This window comes from Corvus brachyrhynchos, unplaced genomic scaffold (assembly GCF_000691975.1).
Source record: "Corvus brachyrhynchos isolate BGI_N302 unplaced genomic scaffold, ASM69197v1 scaffold93, whole genome shotgun sequence".
NCBI lineage: Eukaryota > Metazoa > Chordata > Aves > Passeriformes > Corvidae > Corvus > Corvus brachyrhynchos.
Window position 1 is genome coordinate 1008520 of NW_008237273.1, and position 21801 is coordinate 1030320.

General features: G+C 39.8%; 1 protein-coding gene across 2 annotated transcripts in view; it reads right to left on the reverse strand.

Annotated features, from left to right (window-relative positions):
- SLC24A2 (solute carrier family 24 member 2) overlaps positions 1-21801 on the reverse strand; it is a 114005-nt gene that overhangs the window by 12523 nt on the left and 79681 nt on the right. For both annotated transcript variants that reach the window (XM_017730598.1, XM_008630854.2), the window contains exons 4-6: positions 20781-20876; positions 19079-19164; positions 5408-5539 (exon numbers count right to left, since the gene is read on the reverse strand). In XM_017730598.1, coding sequence (XP_017586087.1) covers positions 5408-5539; positions 19079-19164; positions 20781-20876 — 314 coding nt within the window. The remainder of the gene's footprint in view (positions 1-5407; positions 5540-19078; positions 19165-20780; positions 20877-21801) is intronic.

Sequence of the window (21801 nt, forward strand, 5' to 3'; positions counted from 1 at the left end):
GTCACTGTTTTTTGCCAGCTGAACCTGAAAACAATGAGGCTAGTCTGTAGCTCAATGAGACTGTAGATTTTCTGCTGATGTAACTGCAATGAGTTCAGGACATTAACTGATGTAAAAAGGGTAAAGTCAGCAATGGCAATTGTGCACACACATCTACAGCATGGGACAAACAGAAGGTCCATATCTGCTCCAGCAGCAGGTGCAGCTGCAGGCTGTGCTAATGGAGCACTTTTCACTCCCTGTGTGCACTTTGCATAATGCCAAATGTCCGGCTGAAAACTGAGCATGTACTAACATTGATTAACATGACCTATACCATTTCACAACTGAATATACACAGGAATACACATTAAAAATGGTACAGATTTAACAACACTACTAGAGGGATGGAACACCTCTTCTGTGAGGAAAGGCTGAGAGAATTGGGATTGCTCAGCCCGGAGAAGGCTTTGGGGTGACCTAATTGTAGCCTTTCAGTACTTGAAAGGAGCCTACAAGAAAGATGGAGAGAGACTGTTTACAAGAGCATGCACTGACAGGACAAGAGGACTGAAAGAGAGTAGGTTTAGATTGGTATTAGGAAGAAGTCTTTAGTATGAGGGTGGTGAGACACTGGAACAGGTTGCCCATAGGAGTTGTGGATGCCCCATTCCTGGAAGTGTTCAAGGCCAGGTTGGATGGGCCTCTAAGCAACCTGGCCTAGTGGAAGGCACCCCTGCCCATGTCATGGGATTTGGAACTAGATGATCTCCAAGGTTCCTTCCAACCCAAACCATTCTATGAATTTATGATTCTAAACTCCCTCATAATATGGATAACCGAACTTCTGTTGGAGTAAAGGAAGCAGTCCAGTAGGTGTTTTAAATGGATTACCCTTAAAATAAACAATGCCACCTGGAAACATCCTTTTCATATAAATTCCATTAGTGTCATACGCATAGTTTTTAGAAGTACGCAGGGTACTTTGGTTGATCTATTTCTTAATTGCTCCTCAACTCATTACAGATTTACTTCTTCAAAACAGAGTTCTAAATTTCTATCAAAGCAGAAAATATGATAATGAGCTTATGATATTTAAACCTACTCAGATGGACTTTTAAGTTTAAAATCAAAATTTTATATGCATTGGGTGAGAGAAGACCTTAATCTGAAAAGGAACGCAATTTGAAAGAAACATATAGATGGCTGTTATAGTGATCTGACACCAGTGGGAGCAGAATTAAGACTGGTGGAAATAAATGAATCTAAACAGCAATTTCCTCTTCTAAAACTAAACAGCTAGCACTTTTTTTCCACCATTCTTAGTAGTCAACTTTTCCAACTTTCAACATTTTTCATCTTCCTTGTAAAAGCTGGGATTTTTTGGCAAGACATATGGTTAATGAGACGATGAAGCGATAAACTTGTTGCACCTCATCACAAAATCTGCACAGAGCACCTTGCAGCAACGCTATTTGAATGATCACTGCACAATACTCAAGATTTAAGCATACATTGGCTTAAGCAAAACTAATACAACCAGAGCAGTGCTGGCCAGTAACAGCTCTCTGATGGTGAGATTATATACACCAAATGGTTCTTGCAAAACAAGGAGACACTGCCTATCTGAGTCAGACACCCATGCAATTTGGATGGCTAAGAATTACGAGTCAGTAACTTTGCAGCATGTGTACTCCTCGCCTGTCTTAGCTAATCCTCTCCCACTAAAATTAACTGATAAGCAGCAGTCCAAGATACTTTAATAGGCTTAACACTTAAATCACCTATTTTAAAATGGGGAACATTTAAATTCAGAAAGGGCAAAATTTAAGGCTTGTACGTTTTACAGGTGATGAAATAAAAAACGGACTCCATAGATGCTGCTATATAATTTGCATATAGATGAAAAATTTAAAAAGCCATAACAAGAATGCTGATTCTTTTTTGTATGCTGGATTTTATTCCAGACTATAATAATAATTATGCTTGTTTTGTAACTAGTGACAGCATTCTTTTGAGATTTATGTCATTTCTACTCCCCAGCTCTTTGAAAAACAGAGAGCTGCCAATTCTAAACATTTTCCTAGAAGAATTAGTCAGAGACAGGAGACAGGAATACTTCTCCCCATCTTTTTTGGTAGTTGTTGTGGTGGTTGCATTGTGAAGACAGAGTGCCTAGTTTATTACCAATTGGCTCTTCTGTGGTCCTAGTAACACACAAATGAGAGAAGGCATGGCTCCTTCAGTTCATATGTTATCTTCTTTTAACAAAAGCAAAAGGATTTTGTAGTTCCACCGTAGATTAGATGGTTTGGTACTGTTCCTGCCTATCAGAAACCTTAAGGCTGTTTTTCTTGATATATTTCTATATATTTATTTCATGCCAGTGTCTGAAAAACAGGACTATAAGCAGCAAAAACAATCCAGGTATGAAGGCTCTTCTTCTAAGAGCTTGATCCTGAAAGGTAGTGTGTGCTGAATAATTTGGAAGGTAACTTTTAATTTTAGCCAGTATTATTACCAACATCTTTAACCTGAATGATTCATATGTTTGTCTCGTTCATAAATGTATCTGCATTGCAAAGTTTGATCTTTCTTTCACACTTAACAGTGCTTAACTCTGATTACTCAGAACCTGCTCCTCTAACTGGATCTGTACAGGAACATGTTGTCCTTGTCCCCTTGGTAACAGTACATCTCTGAATGGCAACAAGAGTTCATGGAAGTTGTAGCTCTTCATTTGTAATGGGAATTTGCAGAGATAAAAGGAAGAACTCCCCCATATGGGTCCAGTGATGGCAGAGCCCTAAGAGCCATTTTTCTGGCCTGTAATGTAAGGGGATGGACAGTGGAGTAAGGTTGTAACAAAAGAGGTGTTCAACATCTGTTCCTGACCTACCAGGGCACCTTGGTCACGTAACTTTTCTTTCAATCTTTCATTATCTGTTACTGCTGGAGGTGGGCAGTTACGTATGTTACCTTTAAAGAGCCACCGGGGAAATAAGCCATTAGTACAGGAAAAATACCCATTATTGTTCAAAACACCTGAGCAAAAACTCAGGAAAAAAAATTCCCCAAGGGCACACCTACCTCTGGAATATGCCAACAACATTATCACGTTATAGTAAGGATTTTAATATATACTGGCTTAATGTGAGCAGGTGTTATTAAGGCACTAAACACATTAAAACATCTCAGCCAGTCAATCAGCTGACAGATAGCTGAACTAATGCATAATCTACTCTAAGTATATAAAAATCTGTATATGTGTGCAGCAGAGCATAATAAGGCAGCAGGATTTTGCTAACTTTAGTACCAGAGACCTTGTCTACGAAATAATTTTTCTAGAGCTTCTGGGCTTCATGGAGCTAAATATATCTTGGAATAGTACAAATAACTGCAGGCAAACCATCTCCTTTGCGTGGAGATAAAATATACTTTAGAAAAAAGACTCTAGATGAAAAGAAGAACTTACTGAAAAGTGGACACCCACAGAGGATACCAAAGGCTCCATATGGTCTTTCAAATCAGTATATAGCACACAAGCATTAATTTTATATATGCACATGCTAGTTTGAGCATTCTGATGCAGAATTTGGGTTTCTGACTAAAATTACCACACTTGAAAATCAAGTCCCTGATAGCGGCCTACCTAAAAAATCTAGTTAAGTATTGGTTTGGGTTTGCTTTAACTTTTACCTCACAGATTTCATTGAAAATTGTTTTCTGATGCACATGCTGAGCTGTGATATCAGGCTTCGTTTTTGTTAGGAAGGGATTAGCGGGGATGGCACACAGAAATAAGTGAGAATATTTTGAAGATACATTAATGAAGCATATTTAATATGTTAGATAGTTTATGGAACCATCTGGTTAATTCTTTGACAGTAATGGTCAAAGTAAGCAGCTTGTCACATCAATACAGCCCATTACCTCTTCTGTTAATCTACGTGTAATTACAAACGGCATTGGTTTTTTTCTGTATAAAAAACTACTCCTTTCAGTGAACAAAGTTTTAAAACTCTGTTGTCCACTTGCCTATCTGGCACATACAACCATGTTTATCTTTTGTGCAGGGTATTTTAGATGCCGGATGTCAGCATGGAGTTCTGTTGTGAATGGTACTAGTGTTAATAATCACACGCATCACACAGTTGCAGGCAACTTTTCAATTCACTCTCCAAAACTATAATTTACAAAACTGTTCTCATTTGTACAGTACAGAATATTGGATAAAGCTACAGGTCTACTTATACTAACTGCAGATTTTCAAAATTCAAAATAATGCCCATACATACTTCTCTCTCATTTTAGATCAAGTTATGAAAAAAATTACAAGGACGGTTTTGAATGATGAAAGGAAGGCCTAAATTCAGAAATAAACAACCTTGAAATTCATGAAGTATGCTCTGTGTGTTATGAAACAAAAGTGATTACCAGAGTTTTCTGAAATCTTTAAGAAAAAGAAAGCTTAAACATTGGAAGGGAAAACGTCACTTTATAGCCTTTGGAAACCTTTATCCAAATCCAAATCAGAGATCTTATTTTAGCTTCTTTCTTGCACTGAATTGCAGTTTTGCAGCGTGTGGGATGGGAAGGTTTTTCGCTGTGTGTGAGGAGGAAAACAGAATTCAGGGTGTTGATTTATAAACTTACATGCTGTGCATGCCTCTTTGCAGTAGTTTTAAACCCATTTTTCATCCAGAAAGGAAAAGAGACTAAAACACTACTAAAATTTTTTTTTCAGCTCTTGACTCTCTCTCTTCTACTTTCCATGAGCCTTCCCAGTCAGGTCTGTTTGTATATGTGAGTATGAAAGTGGTAAGCCTTGGTAACTCACCAGTCTTACATTACTTCAGGCTGTGTTTGGGACAAAACTGGCAAGTATTTATACATGAAGGGACTTACAGATCTCATCCTAGTATGAAAATTACGAGATTATGGGTAGAGCAGAAAGGTCTAATAGAACATAAATTTAAAAGAAATGCATATCATTATGTTTGAACTGCAGAGAGAATCTAGACAGTCTAAAATCCTTCCAGTCATACCCTTTAGGGCACTGCAGATAGACAGACTTACTCAGCACTCATGAGACATTCAGTAGAGATTCAGAAATACAAATGTGAAGGCCCCAAAGAAGTTTTCAGACCTTTCACTTTATGTCATAAAGTATTAGTGAATACAAATTCAATATACAAATTAAATCAAATACAACCTGTATAGAGCTATTACCAACCAGTTGCTCATAAACACCCATTTGCGATTTGCAGATTTGAATACTGATGTTGTGACCTCTTCTTCAAAGAAGAAACCATTAAAAAAACCCATTAGCTCTGTTTTTACATGAATCTGCTGCTGTTCTTTTTTGGCATTTAACTAGAGAGCCACCCTTTTGTGCAGAACACACTGACATATAACAGTTACTTACAGGTTTTCTGACATCTGGCAGGGTAGCCCACAGTGGAAAAACAATGGGTAACACTAAAAGATAGGTGGCCTGCTTGCGTCGGGTTTCAGGCCAGGCCAGGCTGAGAGGCTGTTCCTCCTCATCCTCTTCGTTCTGTAAGAAAAGCTCCAGTGAACAGATTATCACAGTGGATGAATAAAGTTAGGGATTCTTTCAAAAGGAATTCAAGGAGGGTGTTGTGTTTCAGTGAGAACTATGGCGCCTAAAAACATTGCATTAACAGCCCACCTACCTAACAACATTAGCTAGGACACACCAAAAAAGACTTTGGCCAGACTGTGAGGTATCCCTACAGCACAGGCTTCCTGAGGATGTCCATTTGTTGACAACGTGGCTGGTCCCTTGGGATGCACAGGGTGTCTCTGACAAGTGTTCCCGTGGCTCTCCCTACGGTTGTGGGCTAGTCTAGTCAGGGGTTAAGACCTGTCTGGGCTGCATCAAGCCTGGCCACACAGACAAGAGAGAGAGAACGTGTGTGTATATGTGCCTGTGCACATGTGCACACACCCACACACACACAGAAGTGCATCTTTATGCATGCGTATAGATGTATAGGTGTACCTAATTTCTTAAGCTTTTGCGAGGAAATAAAAAAGTTACTATTAAATATATATACGTATATATGTGTATGTATTGTCTTCTTCGCAGGGACATACGGCAATTCAGGCACCTGTGGGGATGCTAAGCTCCTATGGGTCAGACTAGTGCTAAGATGCTGGTGTCAGACTGGGCTGCTCAGGGCGCTGCCCACTCAAGCTGTGAAACCAACAAGGATGGATATGGCCCAGCCTCTCTGGGCCGTAACACTGCTGTTGGGCTGTCCACATGAGGAAAGGGCTTCTCTTTGTCTCTCCCCAAAGTCTCTTGTGTTTAGACCAGTCGCAACACAGCAGTGTTCTTAACAACTTGGTCCTAAAACTAAAGCCAGTCCTCTCCAATTTGTTTCGCTGATTTTCTCATTGGTCTATAGTCTCCATTTATGTGTAAGCTGCCCACCTGTCATCCCTATTATGGAGTAGGTGTATAGGAACCCTCTCCCATGACAGAAAACATTTGGCTGCCACACACTTCTCTTTCCTTAGACTGCTTCTGCTAACAAAATGGAGCAAGTATAGCAGGCATGACTCAGCCTTTTGCATGCATGTATCAAAATAACATTTAAACTGTTAACATAGGTAGGTGATATCTCCAGAACTGCACATAAATTGCAGAACCAGTCAACTGAAAAAATGGCCTGAACAATACTTTCACACAGATGTGTGTAATGCAAACCCTGTTAAAGCTGGAAAGATTTCTAGAGAGCTCATTGAAAGCTAAAAAGGTCTGAAAAAGAGCAGCTGGTGAAAACTGTTTGAGAATGAGTGATAATGATGACTTCTTCACGTAGTGTTCTTGGGTTTTATTTTTGAAAAAAAGATAATGATTGAGACATCTCCACAATATGCATGTTATTCCCCCTAGAGATTTATAATAGGTTTCTTTTCAGTTATTGCCCTGTATTAAGATTGCTTACATAAACCTTATGACAATGCTATATGAAGCAATCATTTAAATGACCACACCAGTTGTTTTTTTCTAAGCAAAAGTGTTATTGATGAAATGTCACTATATGATTATACTGTTAATAACATTTTCTACCTACTGCTAATTGACCTAACTGGTCTTGATTATTCCACTGTTGTGTACTCCTGAATTGTCCAACTACCTGAACTGATCAGTACCTACAGAAGCAAGCTCAGCTCTTAGCTTGGGATCTTTCAGTATAAAGGTATCACCTGACACCGATGGACTGGAAGCAAATTCCTATTTACCTCTTGACACATTGACAAGTTGCAGCTACTTTTGAGTTATGCGTTGATGTCAACAGAGGACAATATTTTATTAACCTATATACTTTGTGAAACTCCCAAGTTGCAAGACTGTAAGACAACAGTAAAGTGAACAGGTCACTGGTTATAATCATTAAAAAAATTTTAAAAATATTTTGGCACAGTTTGTAGCACTCAACACAATACTTCAGAGGCTCCTGAGCAGCTTAAGAGGCTAGCTTTTGGCTTTAGCTTTCAGCTCTTCACTGAAGTTGGACATACTATGCTTCATTGCTGCAAATCTATTGAAGCCTGATTTTAGGGAAACTGTGCTGGAGAAGTTTGTGAGGCTACTTCCCAAAGCCAAATCCATTCCTTTTTCATTCCGGTAGATGCTGTTGGGGTGGGAAAATCAACCTGAGACGGAGGCTCAGCTTTGAAATATGATGACTGAGATTAAATCTGAGCACAAAAGGACCAGTTGAAGGGTTGCCTAGGTAACTCTTTCTGAATGGCCTCTGTGTAATTCAATCAGCCAACTCAGCTGGAATAAAGCTTTGTAAGTGACTGCTGCATAAACAGCACTGAGTGGCATGGTATTTCCTGAATTGCCATCTTTAGAGATTAGCCATGATTAACAACTACATTTAATCACAACAAAACTTTACATTAGTCTGAGTTTGCACATGAGTCTTAAAAATATCTAGACAGTAATGCCTATGTTGGTTCATGCAATACTGTACCAGTACACACTGTAGTTTAACACTGGGCCTTGTTCTATTTTCATGTCTGTGTCAAACACCTCTGAGTGTGCATGAGCACAGAGGCAACATGAGTGGCTGTAGCAAAGAACCACAAAGAATTGCTTTTGGAGATTGCCAGATGTCTCCCGAGAAACCTTGATCTATCTGTGTGAGATCTTTTCACCTTCCAGTTGTCCTATATCATCCCTTTCCCCAAGACACCAATGAGGCCAAAATATAAGGCCAAACACAAGCTCACAGTGCAGGCAAAACACTTCTTCTTGCTAGTTTAACTCCAGGGTACATTACAGATGTCACAGATTAGATATTCATTTCATATTTTGCAAACTGGATTTGGCATCTGATTTTCAATGCTGACTTTCCAAAAATCAGTGGGAATAATGAAGTTCGAAGTATTTGTAGATCTAGCTTCCACAAATTTCAAAGCAATACTAAATTATCCACTGAAGTTGAAGAAATGAATGGGAAATAATCACGGCAGCTCTAAAACCACACAAATGTGAGTGTCACACTGTGGACTAAGCAGCAGTGACAGAAAATGACTCAGCACAGATTCATGGAGAGATTGCACTGTCTGTGGCTCCAGGAATGTACATACTGAATTATGCACTATCACAGTTTGTAGAAACTAATCCTGAAGCTCTAGTTTTGATTTATTTTGGTCTGTATGATGAAAACTCTGTACTTGCAATGTTCAATATGATTATATTCTGCAACGCAAAGAAGAAAATGTAATTATAACATGATACACACCCAGGAATTCAATTGCCTAAACACATATGATGGTACCATTTTAGATATCTTACGGTATCTGCCTTGACCCCTACATGCTCCAACAGAAGTGAAGAATAGTCTGCTCACTTTATGACACACCTGCCAGCACTGTGCAAAGATCTCCATTTCTTTAGGGCAGCTTAAGTGCTACTACCTACACATCTACACTCCAAAACTCATTCCCTGCTATGACTCTGTAGCTAATTAACAACACTGGGCTGGACATATGGGAAAGCTGCATTACCTGATGTGATGTACTCTGATGATAATCTGTTAAACTGCTGTATTAAGTCAGAACAAAGGCCAGTTTACCCCAGTACCTTACAGTGGTCAGACATGAGCATTCAGAGACTAAGTATTCAAATATGGCATATTTTTTCATCTTCCATAAATTCATAAAATCATAGCAATATTTAGGCTGGAAAAGACTTTAGATCATCAAGTCCAACCAAAAACCTAACACTCCATCACTAAACCATGTCTGCAAGCACCATACCTACACATATTCTAAATACTTCCATGGATGGTCACACAACCACTTTCCTGCTTGGTAACTGATCCGAGGCTTGATAACCCTTTCCGTGAAGGAATTTTTGTAATATCTGATCTAAACCTTCTCTGACACAACTTGAGGCCATTTCCTCTTGTCCTGTCACTTGCTACTTGGGACAAGAGGCTGACCCCTACCTGGCTACACCCTCCTTTCAGGCAGTTGTAGAGAGCAATAAGGTCTCCCCTGAGCTTCCTTTTCTCCAGGCTGAAAAACCCACCTCCCTCAGCTGTTTCCCACAGGATTTGTGCTCCAAACCCATCACCAGCTCCACTGTCCTTTTTTGGACACGCTCCAGCAATTCAGTGTCTTTCTTGTAGTGTCTTTCTTGGGCCCCAAAGGGGAACACAAGATTTGAGATGTGGCCTCACCAGTGCCAGGGGTACAGGGTACAGTCACTGTCCTGGTCCTGCTGGCCACACTATTGCTAATACGAGCCAGGATGTCACTGGATCTCTTGGCCACCTGGGCACAGCTGGCTCGTGTTTAGCTGCTGTTGGCCAGCACAGAATCACAGAATCATAGAATAGTTGGGGTTGGAAGGGACCTCTGGAGGTCATCTAGACTAAATGACCCCCAGGTCCTTTCCCACCATGAAGCTTTTCAACCACTCTTCCCCAGCTTGCAGCACTGTTGCATGGGGTTGTTGTGATGCAAGGGCAGGCCCCAGCATTTGGCTTTACTGAACCTCACAGCACTGGTCTCAGCCCATGGATCCAGCCTGTCCAGACCACTCTGAAGAGCCTTCCTACCTTCAAGAAGATCAACACTCCAACCCAACTTTGTGACATCTGAAAACTGACTGAGGAGGGTGTACTTGATCCCCTCATGCAAATTACCAATAAAGTCATTAAGCAGGATTGGCCCCAGTACAAAGCCCTAGAGAACATCACCAGAGACTGACAGCTGGATTTACCTCCATTCACCACCACTCTCTGGGCCCGGCCATCCACTCAGTTTTTTACCCAGTGAACCATCCACACCTGGTCTACCCATCCACACCATGGAAAGCCAGTATCTCCATAGGAATTATGTGGGAAATGGTGTTAAATGCTTTACTGAGGTACAGGTAGACAACATCCACAGCCTTTCCCTCATTTACTAAGTGAGTCAATTTGTCATAGGAGGAGATCAGGTTGGTCAAGCAGGACCTGCCTTTGACAAACCTTGGCTGATGGGGCCCAGTCCCCTTGATGTCCTGCACATGCTGTGTGATGGCACTCAGGGTGATCTGCTTCATGACCATCCCTGGCACCGAGGTCAGACTGACAGGCCTGTGGTTCTCTGGATCCTCCTTCCCACCCTTCCCATATCTGGGCATCACATTTGCCAACTCCAGTCAACTGGGACATCCCCAGTTAGCCAGGATTGTGGGTAAATGATGCAAAGTGGCTTGTGAGCACTTCCATCAGCACCCTTAGTACCCTTGAGGGGATCCCATCCAGCCTTAGAGACCTGTGTGTCTCTAAGCAGTGTAGCAAGTCACTGACCATTTCCCCTTGGATTATGGGGGCTTCGTTCTGCTCTCAATCCCTGTCTTCCAGCCCAGGGGTCTGACTGACCCTGATGACAGCCAATCTTGATGTTAAAGAATGAGGCAAGAAAGGCATTCCATACCTCAGGTTTTTCCTTATTCCTTGTCACAACATTTCCCACTGTATCCAAGAAAGGATGGAGATTGTCCTTAACCCTCCTTCTGTTGCTCATGTCTTTCTAGAACACCTTTCATTTCTAGAAACACCTTTCATTGTTTTTAACTGCAGAAGCCAAATTAAATTCTAGATGGACTTTGGCCCATCAAATTTTCACCCTGCATAACCTCACAATATCCTTGTAGTCCTCCTGAGCTGCCTGTCCCTTCTTCCAAAGGTCGTAAACTCTCCTTTTCCTCCTGAGTTTAGCCGAAGCTCTGTTCAGCCAGGCCCGTCTTCCCAGACAGCTCTTCTTTCAGCACATGGTGACAACCTTCTCCTGCACCTCTAAGATTTTTTTCTTGAAGAATGTTCAGCCTTCCTGCACTTCTTCGTTCCCTTGCGACCACCTCCAAGGAACTCTATTCACCAGTCCTGTAAACAGGCCAAAGTCTGCCCCCTGGAAGTCCCAGGCACCAGTTCTGGCAGTGCTGCTGACCACCCTCCTTACAGCTCTGAGAATAGAAAGCTCTGCTTTCATTGTCTCTGTGCCCAAGATGGCCTCTGACCACTACATCTCCCACTAATCCTCTGTTCACAAGCAGCAGATCCAGCTGGGCACCTTTCCTGGCTGGTTCCCTCACCCACTGTGTCGAAAGTATCAAGGCATGTTTCACACAGTTCAGAAACCTCCTGGACTGTTCCCTTTCTGCTCTGTTGTATTTCCAGCAGGTATCTGGTACACTGAAGTGTTCCAGAAGAAAAAGGTCCAGCAGTAGTAAAACTTCCTCCAGCTGCTTATGGTATTTTTGTCTTCCTCTTTGAACTAATTGGATGGTCTATATTAGACTCCCACCAGGATATCGGTCCTGGTCTTACCCGTAAGTACTCAACCCTTTTATTACCACCATCAAGCTCTAGAAAGTCAAACACTCCGTAACATACAGCGCTACCACACCACTTCTCCTTCCTTGCCTATCCCTTCTGAAGAGTTTATAGCCATCTATTGCATCATTCTGGTTGTGTAAGTAATCCCACTATGTTTATGTTACTGGGATTACATCATAGTTTTCCATCTGCTCAATGGCTTCCAGCCCCTCTTGTTTGTTGCGTACACTGCATGCATTGGTGTAGATGCACTTTAGTTGGGCTATCAGTCCTGTCACATTTTCTGGGGGGAGGAGCCTTAATTACTATGTGTCTGTTCTCAGGTGCTTCTGTTGTTTCTGATGGATTGATGATGCTTAGCTCTTTGCAGCTGTATATGGATCTTGATCCACTACCTCCACTGAGATGGTGAAGGTGCTGTGTGAATTAGTACAGGGACATTTCAAATGTGCTCTGGCGTACTCAGCACACCATGGCACAGACTGAAGGGCCTCACTAGCACACTGTTCCTCAGACATTGATGTGCCACTCCTAGGCTTATCTCTAGCATGCCTGGTTTCATCCCTTTCCTCTTTCAAATCTAGTTTAAGGCTCTTTCAATGAGCCCTGCTAACTCTGATCCTTTTGCCCCTTTGAGGTGTAACCTGCCTGTCATCAGCAGGTCCAGTCTTGTTTAAGCCAATCCATGATAAAAACCCCAAAAACTCTGCTGGTGACACCACTCTTGGTGCCAGTTATTGACCTTCTGAGTTTTCCTGTTTCTTCCCTCATCATGTCCTGCTACTGGAAGAATACAGAATGACATACTTGTGCCCCTCATCCCCTAATCAGTCATGAAAGATTTAGATGTAGCTGCATTAGATCTTCACATATAATAGTCATTACTGTATTTCTGTGAAATTCTTACCAGCTGTCATAACTCCTTTTACTTTTTATGCATTGGATCCTCATTTTTTCTTGCTGAGATTTGAGACTGTCTTTTCCTTACAGAGACATCTGCAGTGATGAATATCAAATGTATACTAATGCCTAGATGGGATAATTGTGGTACCCTAGCATATATTTTATTGTTATTGTTATTATTATTATTATTATTATTATTGATGATTAGGAAATTAATCCTCTATTAGGAAAATGGATCTTAAGAAATGAGATTAGAAGTGTTATTTTGCTTGGTGTTCTCTTTCATACATCTGTAATAAATATTCTTTTAAACTCATCTACATACATTCTAAACTCTGTTCTTGCTACTTCAACTATTCTTTTATTTAAATCATTACAAACAATTAAAGTGGTACAAAAACTATGGATGCTCCATATTTCACAGTTCTTTATGCAAGAACATCTATCAAATATTTATCTGTAATCCCAGGTAAGAAAGCGCTTACTGGTTTGCTCAGGATTGTTTTAGAAACATGGGATGGTTTGGATTGGAAGGGACCTTAAAGATCATCTAGTTCCAACTCCCTGACATGGGCAGGGACACCTTCCACTAGAGCACGTTGCTCAAAGCCCCACCCAGCCTGGCCTTGAACACTTCCACAGCTCCAGTTGGGGCATCCACAACTTCTCTGGGTAACCTGTTCCAGTACCTCACCACCCTATCTAATCTAAATCTATCCAATTTTCTCAGTAAAATTTTTCCAAACAGAGGAAATTACGGTGTATTTTACATTGTATAAACAATACAAATATACAGTGACATTTCATCCACAATTATTTTGTTTATAAACAACAGCTTATAGCAAACTCCATCTGCCAAAGTCACAAGGCAGTCACTCCTTCTAGCAAACATCACAAAATCACTCTCTATAGGGGTTTACACTCATATTATATTAGGAAAAACAGTTGCTTTTTTTGGCACAACACTGAACAGAATTTAATACTTTTCTTCCTCACATTAGGAGAAAATGGAAAACAAGTACAAAGAACCACCTCAAACTTCTGAGCACTTCAGAAATACTGAATCTGCCACTGTTTACCAACTAATCTGTACTGTATAACAGCTATAACGTATGAACTATAAATATCATATTCTGAGGATTAATCTGTTAGTCCACCTAAGATGAAGAGCTATGAGATGAATTCTCATGCTTGTACATTTCTTGTGCATTTTGGCTGCTGATACTTAATCAATAAAGAATTAGCCTGAGGGCTCCAGAAGAAAGGAAACTGAAGACAGGAATTATATGCAGTTCAATTTGCTTATGCTGCAGTACAGATATTGCACCACTTTTAAAGAGGCAATTTCTTTCCTTGCTGAAAAAGACTGCTCAGGTCTTTTTTTGTTTCAGGGTGGGTTTTTGTTTGTTTGTGAGGGTTTTATTTTGGAAATGAGCTGTGTACAACCTAACTTTTCACAATGAGTAAGTCACGAAAAACTAACTTATGTGATCATGATCTCAAATGTTCTCTGTCCCAGAGGTATATAGTGATTTTAAAAATTGAGGTTTATTTTTTTCTTTAGAGGGCACATCTCACACTAATCTCTTTCACTAGAAAGGCAGAGAGTGTAGGCAATTGGAGCCCTACTAAGAACAGCCTCAAGTCTCTGCCTTCTGTTTCTTCTCTGTAAGCTAAATCACTCATTTGTCTTCTCTTAGATCTCATTAAAAAAAAAAAAAAGGCAAAACAAGATGAGATAGTAAGCTAGTACAAGAGTATGCAATTTCTATGGGGTGACTAAAGATAGAAAGCAACATCTTTCCTCACAAATTCTTGAGTAAAAGTCAAGCAGTCAGTAATATTAAATCCCTGAGCTTTCAGAATGCATTCTGTATATGCAGATACTCTTCTTAGGACAGTTAATTTGTGCTAATCCTTGCTGCACTTTCAACTCACTGAAAAGAGCTACCTTTTGAGTGGACCCTGTGGGAAGGAGTAAGGTCAGGCAGGTGTTTAGTCCAGATTCTGCTATTGCTGCTTGTGTCCTCTTGGGCACTTGCACAAATAAGTAAAATCACAGCTCCCAGAGCTTATATGCTAGTTTTTTATGCTATGCTGTCAGCATTCTTTGGGGAATTTGAAAATAAATTCTCAGAATGTAACACACTAAACTTCAGTCAGCTCACCAGGAGATGTAACAGCTATGGTATCATGGAGATACTTCTGAAGAATAAGCCTTTGTCTTCATGCCGTTTTTCACAGTCCTAATTTTCAAGTAAGTCAAACTGGTATACTGCAGCAAAAAGTGTGGACTAGGTCACTGAGTAGCATTGTGAAAATAAAAATCAACCCCTTTTGATAGCAGCACCTTCTCTTTAAGTTGCAAAGGGCAAACAAGATGCAGACATTTACTTTAGGCCAAGTGTGGCAACTGAAAAAGTATTTGGGCTCTGGAAAATAATTTTTTTATGATGAATCAAACAAATACCAGGGATGCTAGAATGTATCACGGTCTTACAACGAAGGCTGCTCTAATCTTCTTGACCCTCTCTCTCTATGAAATAGTAATGTTTAACATAGCCCATATTACCACCCTGAGACAGAGAATGCAATGCTACTCACATTCACACCATGCTGATTTGATGCAAATGGAATCATTACTCCAGGGCAGGGGAGATATGTCCCCATCAGGGCTCTGTCCTGAAATGCAGCACAGGGTGCTGCTGCTCTTCGGTGGGGAAGGCAAAACATGCTTTACCAGATTGCTGCTCAGGTAAGTGGATTACACCCCATGCAAACAATGAAGCCTTTGCACCATTCTCCTGTGGCATAAAAATTGCCTTATACTTTCATGGAAAAGTTATCTCAGTCATGATTGGCATGTAAACACTTTCCAGCGGGGTTTCCACGGAAAAAGGAAGAACTGTGTGCATGTGTACATGTGTACATGAGTATGTGCGTGCATGTGTGCGTGTGGGTGTAGGTCAGAGGAAAAGGTATTATCTTCAGATTGGAAACTATTTTCAGGTAAGCCACAGGTTGAAACAACTACCAAATGCTAGTTAAGAAGGTGGCAGGGGGTGGAACTGGACTTCTCAGAAGGATCACACTCTTGAAGGGCACTTTACAAAACATTTAATGAGATAGTAAGCGTCCTTTTAGTCTTGTTTCATTTTCTTACGCATGCTTGGTACCACTCTATGAAGCTTTATATAACAGAGTCTTCTCCTCTGTGGCAACCTGCTAAAGGTTAAGAGACAGAATGCTGTAAGTAGAACAAAATCCCCAAGGAAGATGCAATATCCAGCAGAAAAGAAGGCAATTTCTGACTTCAAATAAAGCAGTAATGTCTTACAGATGGTATGGTGGGAGGAGGTATTGTTCCCTCCTGTGCTGGCTAAGGAACGGGAAGGAGACCACAGCCATCTGTCCTTAGCTGAAGATCCCAATTTTATCAAAGTGTAGGATATCGGCTTCTGCTTATAGGTAAGTGGGGTGATAGGAGTCTTACTCTCTGGCACAAATGATTGGGTTGCTGGGTACATTTTCTGGACAGCCTTTTTGAATTTCTGCAAGCAGCATCAGGAAAGAGTTTTTCTTGTTGAAGAAGGGCTTGAGCTACAAAGAGAACAGCTGACTTTCCCTGGAGGACAGTGGAGTAAGAAAAATGGAGTTAAGGTCCTAGGCAAAAGGGAAAAGCAAGACAGTGGAGTTTGGAAGAGAGAAACGAAGAAATTAAAAACAAAAAACAAAAAAGTAAATTAGGTGAAATACACCAATCATGACATCTTGCAGAAGTCATTAACTTGACAGTGTCCTCGAATCTGTCTTGTGTGGTGTTTCAGCTCTGTGTAAGCCTTTCCTTCTTTCTTGAAAAAGAAGGAAAATATAAAGATGTTCCTAAAAAGCCCCTAAAGAAACCAGGAGAGGTATATGGAAAACTAAATCATGGCAATTGGGAGTATCATGCTTTTAAAAAGAATTATTTTACAAAAATATGAAAATTAAAATACAATATGAAAGCTGGTTTTTTGTCCTTTGCTTGTAGTCTTAGCCTGAGACCATCTTTTCACAAGGGTCTTTTTCTCAACATTGTAACTTTAAAATAATAGGGGATTTATAAGTAAAATGGATTTATGTACATAGAGGAACATAGAATATTTAATGTACTTATTTTCAGACAATTCTAACTCAAATACAGAGACTGATATTCTAAAATGCTTGTGTCAAGGGATTTAGAACCAGACACTATAATCAGCATCAGTGAAAAGTAAAACAAAAAACCACAAAGGTGACTACGCTTGTTTTGCAAGAGGGAAAGGCATGAAGACCACAGTAGAAATTGACAACGGGGGAGAAAGAATTAGATCCCTATGTGGGTCTTCTGTATCATCACTGCAAACATGTTCCAGGATGACCTGCTATATGAGTATATCCATTTCACATCCCACAGTTTTTAGGACAGCATGTGTTCCCCCAAAGGCATATTTGAAGCTTTGTTCATCCAGACTGATAGTTTCTAATTTTCTCAGTTCTAAATTATCACTACCACAATATGGAGGCACTAATAGTTAATTTTTTAAAGAGATTTTTCTAAACAGCACTTACGGATCACAAAACTGTATCTTTAGACTATGCAAGTCGAAAACTGGAGAGAAGCAATTTTATACTATCTTTCCAAATTCTGACACTACTTCCTTCTGCATTAGAGTAAGGAAAAATAATCAAACTTTCAAGCTACTTGATTGAATTCTACTTAGAAACAGAAGCAAATGATATCAGTATACAATGGAGAACACTTCATTACAAAAAGATCAAAATTCAAGAGCATTTGTAGGTCAAGTTTGGAAAAACTAAATAGAAGGAGGAGGGCAATGACCTATTCCCCTTCTTCAAATTCTAATATTCATCAGTGAAAAGGGTCACAGAAACGATGTGTGTGGGCTTCTGTTGTAGCCTATAAATTTTGTTGTCTTCTATAAATTGAGAGTAATCCTATTAGTGTCCACAAAGTCAATACACAGAGCAGAAGGAAACTGAAAAGCCCAGTGTTAGCTTCAGAGTGATACTACAGTTTGGGAAGGTGTTTAAGGAAGCTATGCACAAAAAGCCAGGCAATACACTGAGGAAAGGCTCTGGCACACTACAGAGTTGCCAGAGATCCTGACAGTGAAGGGTCCTAAGTATTATGGAAGCCTATTTATTTTTTCCATAGATGAGTAGACTATTTGTATTACAACTTCTCAAAAATTCCACTATGCACTTTTAACTTACAAAATACATTTCAGCATATCAATACTCAAGCAGCCTAAGAGAGCTGCCAGGTTACCAATGGAAAAAGACAAAATTGGAAAGGCCACTGGGGAGGAATCCAGCGTGGGCCATCTCAAAATGCAGTTAGGAGACTGCTAGTTTTTATTTTTACAGCAGATACCTGAAATCTTTTCACTCAGATTGATGGAGCTAAATCTGCAGACTCACTCCTCCACCAGTTACAAACCTCCCTGCTTTGCTCTGTTGTGCCATTTGGATAAGGATAAATACTGTATCCCACATCTAATACATGAGAGTAATTGTTCAGCATTTCCTAATACTTGCCGAAATAAAAGTTCCGAAGCCTGCATCACTGCAAATTTAAAACATCTAAAGGGAGATGAAAGGAAAGCTTTGCTGAGTAATGTACTCTTGCAATAGTTTTCCCTTCTTTCCCTGCAGTTGCTTGAAACTGAAACCATTATCTCAAATAATAAAGCTCCTTGACCGTGCTGATTTCTGAACAAGCCTAGGAAATGTTTTATTACAATGTAAATTGACAGCATGTGGACACTGCTGTGATATGTGATTGCTTTTTCTTCATTGTTTTCACTGAACAATCTCAGGGGGAAAAAAATCTTATGAAGCAAGATAACAGAAGGCAGGATGCAGTTGTTTTTGTACAGGTCCTCTTTCATAATTAATTTTGACTATTCCATGATGCACATCATGACAGGTTCTCTTAAGAGAACAGGTTTTGTGCAATGTGACAAGCAATTTCTATTAGCTATATTTAGGGCTGCAAACATCTCATCTGTAGAGTAAAAATACATTTCCTAAAAGAACAGATTCCAGACTCCCATCTTACCTTACACTGAAGGGCAGGAGCAGAAGGCAAGAGCTTTTATATATGGCAAACTGTACACTGGATTCAGTTCTAAATGAAATCTAAATATTATGCAGACAGTTCATACTGTCAGCTTCTTTCTATTAAGATGTTTACTTTCAGTGAAAAGCACAAACATGCAACACATTTACTAATACGAGAATAAAAAGAAGAATAAAATAAAGTCACTAACCTCTTCAACATTATGGGCGATTCCATTCTGCACTGGTCCTGAATCACTTGGTGGTGTTACTGCAACTTCCACTTTCGCACCTTTCTCTGTGGCATCATCCACAGATAAGAGTGGGAAAACAACAGATCAGAATATTAAATAACAAATATACTAGTGAAATAGCTGTCATATATACAGTCTGAGCAAATGATCAAATACTAAAGTTGAACCAACACCTGTGTTAGAGAGAAAATATTTGCCTAGTACACATTTTCAATGAAAATCTTACAAGCAGTGAGCTAGCATTTGGAGAAATATTTAAGTTCATTGCACTCACTAAGTTCAGTGCACTTTGTTTATGCTAAACGCACTGAGCCTAATACTTCAGGTAAAAAGTGACATACAGCACTCACCCCTGACATTATAGAATGCAACATGTTGCATTTACAGGTGAGGGGATATATTCAGTGATTTAAGTTTTGTAACACACTAACCCTTGCAATTAGTAAAGTTCCTTCCAAGCTGTAATCCTGCTGTCTCCCATGCACAAATGTGGGGAAAGAGAAAACAGATGGTGTAATAATATCCAGTAATAGAGGATGATCTTCAAACCAGAATCCTGTAGTCCTTGTGCTAAACTCCCACAGAATTAAAGCGATAAAGTTAGGCCTTTGGTTTCTGATGCCAAATTTATTAAAATTTATTCTTACTTTGACTGTCTCGGAATTCTCTAAGTGGTAATTACCTCTATAAGTATGTAGGACATAAATGTTGTCAATGGCCCCAAATCCCTCGGACAATATAAAGTAATGGGGAATAGCAATATGAAATGCCTTACTCAAGTTCAACATGCCTTATGGTATGCTCTTGTGCACAGAAGTAAATACAGCTGTCTAGTTACATTACTGCTATCCTGAGATTCTTCTAAATTAAAAATCTGAGATCACAGCCACAGCGGAGTGCCAGACTATCCGTAATTATTTCAGTATATGTGTGTTGTCTCTTAACCCTGCAGTCAGCATTATGGTTTATTAACAGACTGTCCCAACCAACTGCCTGATTTTGGAAGCAAATAATATCTAAACATAACACAAGGTCAGAAAAAGTGTCAAGTAATAAAATGATTCAGATTTTACTGGACACATTTGTATCTGATTTTCTAATGCAGATAATATGATGAGGTAAAGTAGAGAAAACAGGTCACAGTAGAGATTTTTCTCTCAGCATAGGAACTTTGGAACTAAAATACAAATTCTTGCCTTAATGGCAAACCCTAGTAAGTTAATTTTGCACAGTTAGCATAGATGGGCCTAAATGACTCCAAGCAAATAGCATACAGACAAATCAAATCTTAAATATGAAGGTGATGCTTTTTGTGACAAGGGTGGTACCATATAAAATGCATATTCTACTAGAACATTTAAATAAATTGATTAAATTTTCCTGTATGTACCGCAAGTAAGTTTTGACTCTCTGTCACTTCAACACATAACCAAAATCAGCTTTGCTTTTTCTTTTCAACCAGCCAGAAGGCCTTCTATTCTTGCATTCAACTCCTGTCCCATCCATAAATTTCATACTCTTCAGTACAGAGAATCAGAGTATTTTTACTAAAATAGCGTAAGTGATGTAGGAGAAAGTAATGATTAACAATTTTCAAACAAAATAAAACAGTGAAAGAGACTTCCAGGAACAGGTGATAAATCTGTAATGCTGCACTCACCATGATTAGCAGCTCCATTCTGCCTTTCACTGTCTTCTACCTGGCACTTCTTTTTGGCAATATTATGCAGAATTGAGGCCCTTTCCTTGAACTTTCCTAAAAGAAAACATTGTCATTATTACAATGCAGCCATTTTGAGATGCAAAGTTTCTTTGCCATAGCTTAGGCTCCATAGAACAGTGCTGATAATCCATTTCAATTCCTCGTCAAACAGCAAATACGCTATTAAACACTATCTCATGTTCCCATATACAGGGTGGGATTTTTTTTTCTTTTTTTTGTGGAAATAAAATGCAAATTTTTTTTTGAGAAATCAACAACGAATGGACCAAGAAATTGAAACCAAAAGCTATGATTTTTCTTCGGAAGAAGTCGGTAAAGTACCACCTATAAATGTGCTGGTGTAAGATTTCAGCTGAAGCAGAAGATGAATACAGATTAATAAAGATATCATAAACAAACACAGTTCAGTTCTCAATTAGTAGTACAGTACAACAGAATTTCATATTAACACATATATTGCATTACAGTGAGTGTGGTTAGCTTTGTCACTTTGGACTCATCTATGTGTCTTTGATTTCTACTCACTTCAGTGCTTGAAAAATTATCAAGAAGATTATTCTGGGAGTTATTGAAAAACACCTGAAAGACAACACAGTCACTGCTCACAGCCAGCATGGCATGAGGGGAAAGTCCTCCTTATCAAACCTGATTTCCTTTTATGACAAGGTAACGTCCAACCCACAGCTGGATGAACACATCACGTGATGGGCGAGCAACTGGCTCACGGGTCAGGCACAAAGGGTTACAATGAATGGGGTGACATCAGACTGGAGACCTCTCACTGGTGGGGTTCTACAGGGCTCCATCCTCAGCCCTGTACTCTTCAACGTCTTCATAAATGACTTGGATGCAGGACTGGAAGGGATACTTAGCAAGTTCACAGATGATACAAAACTGGGAGGAGCTGTTGGCTCCCTTGAGGGCAGGGAGGCCCTGCAGAGAGACCTTGACAAATCAG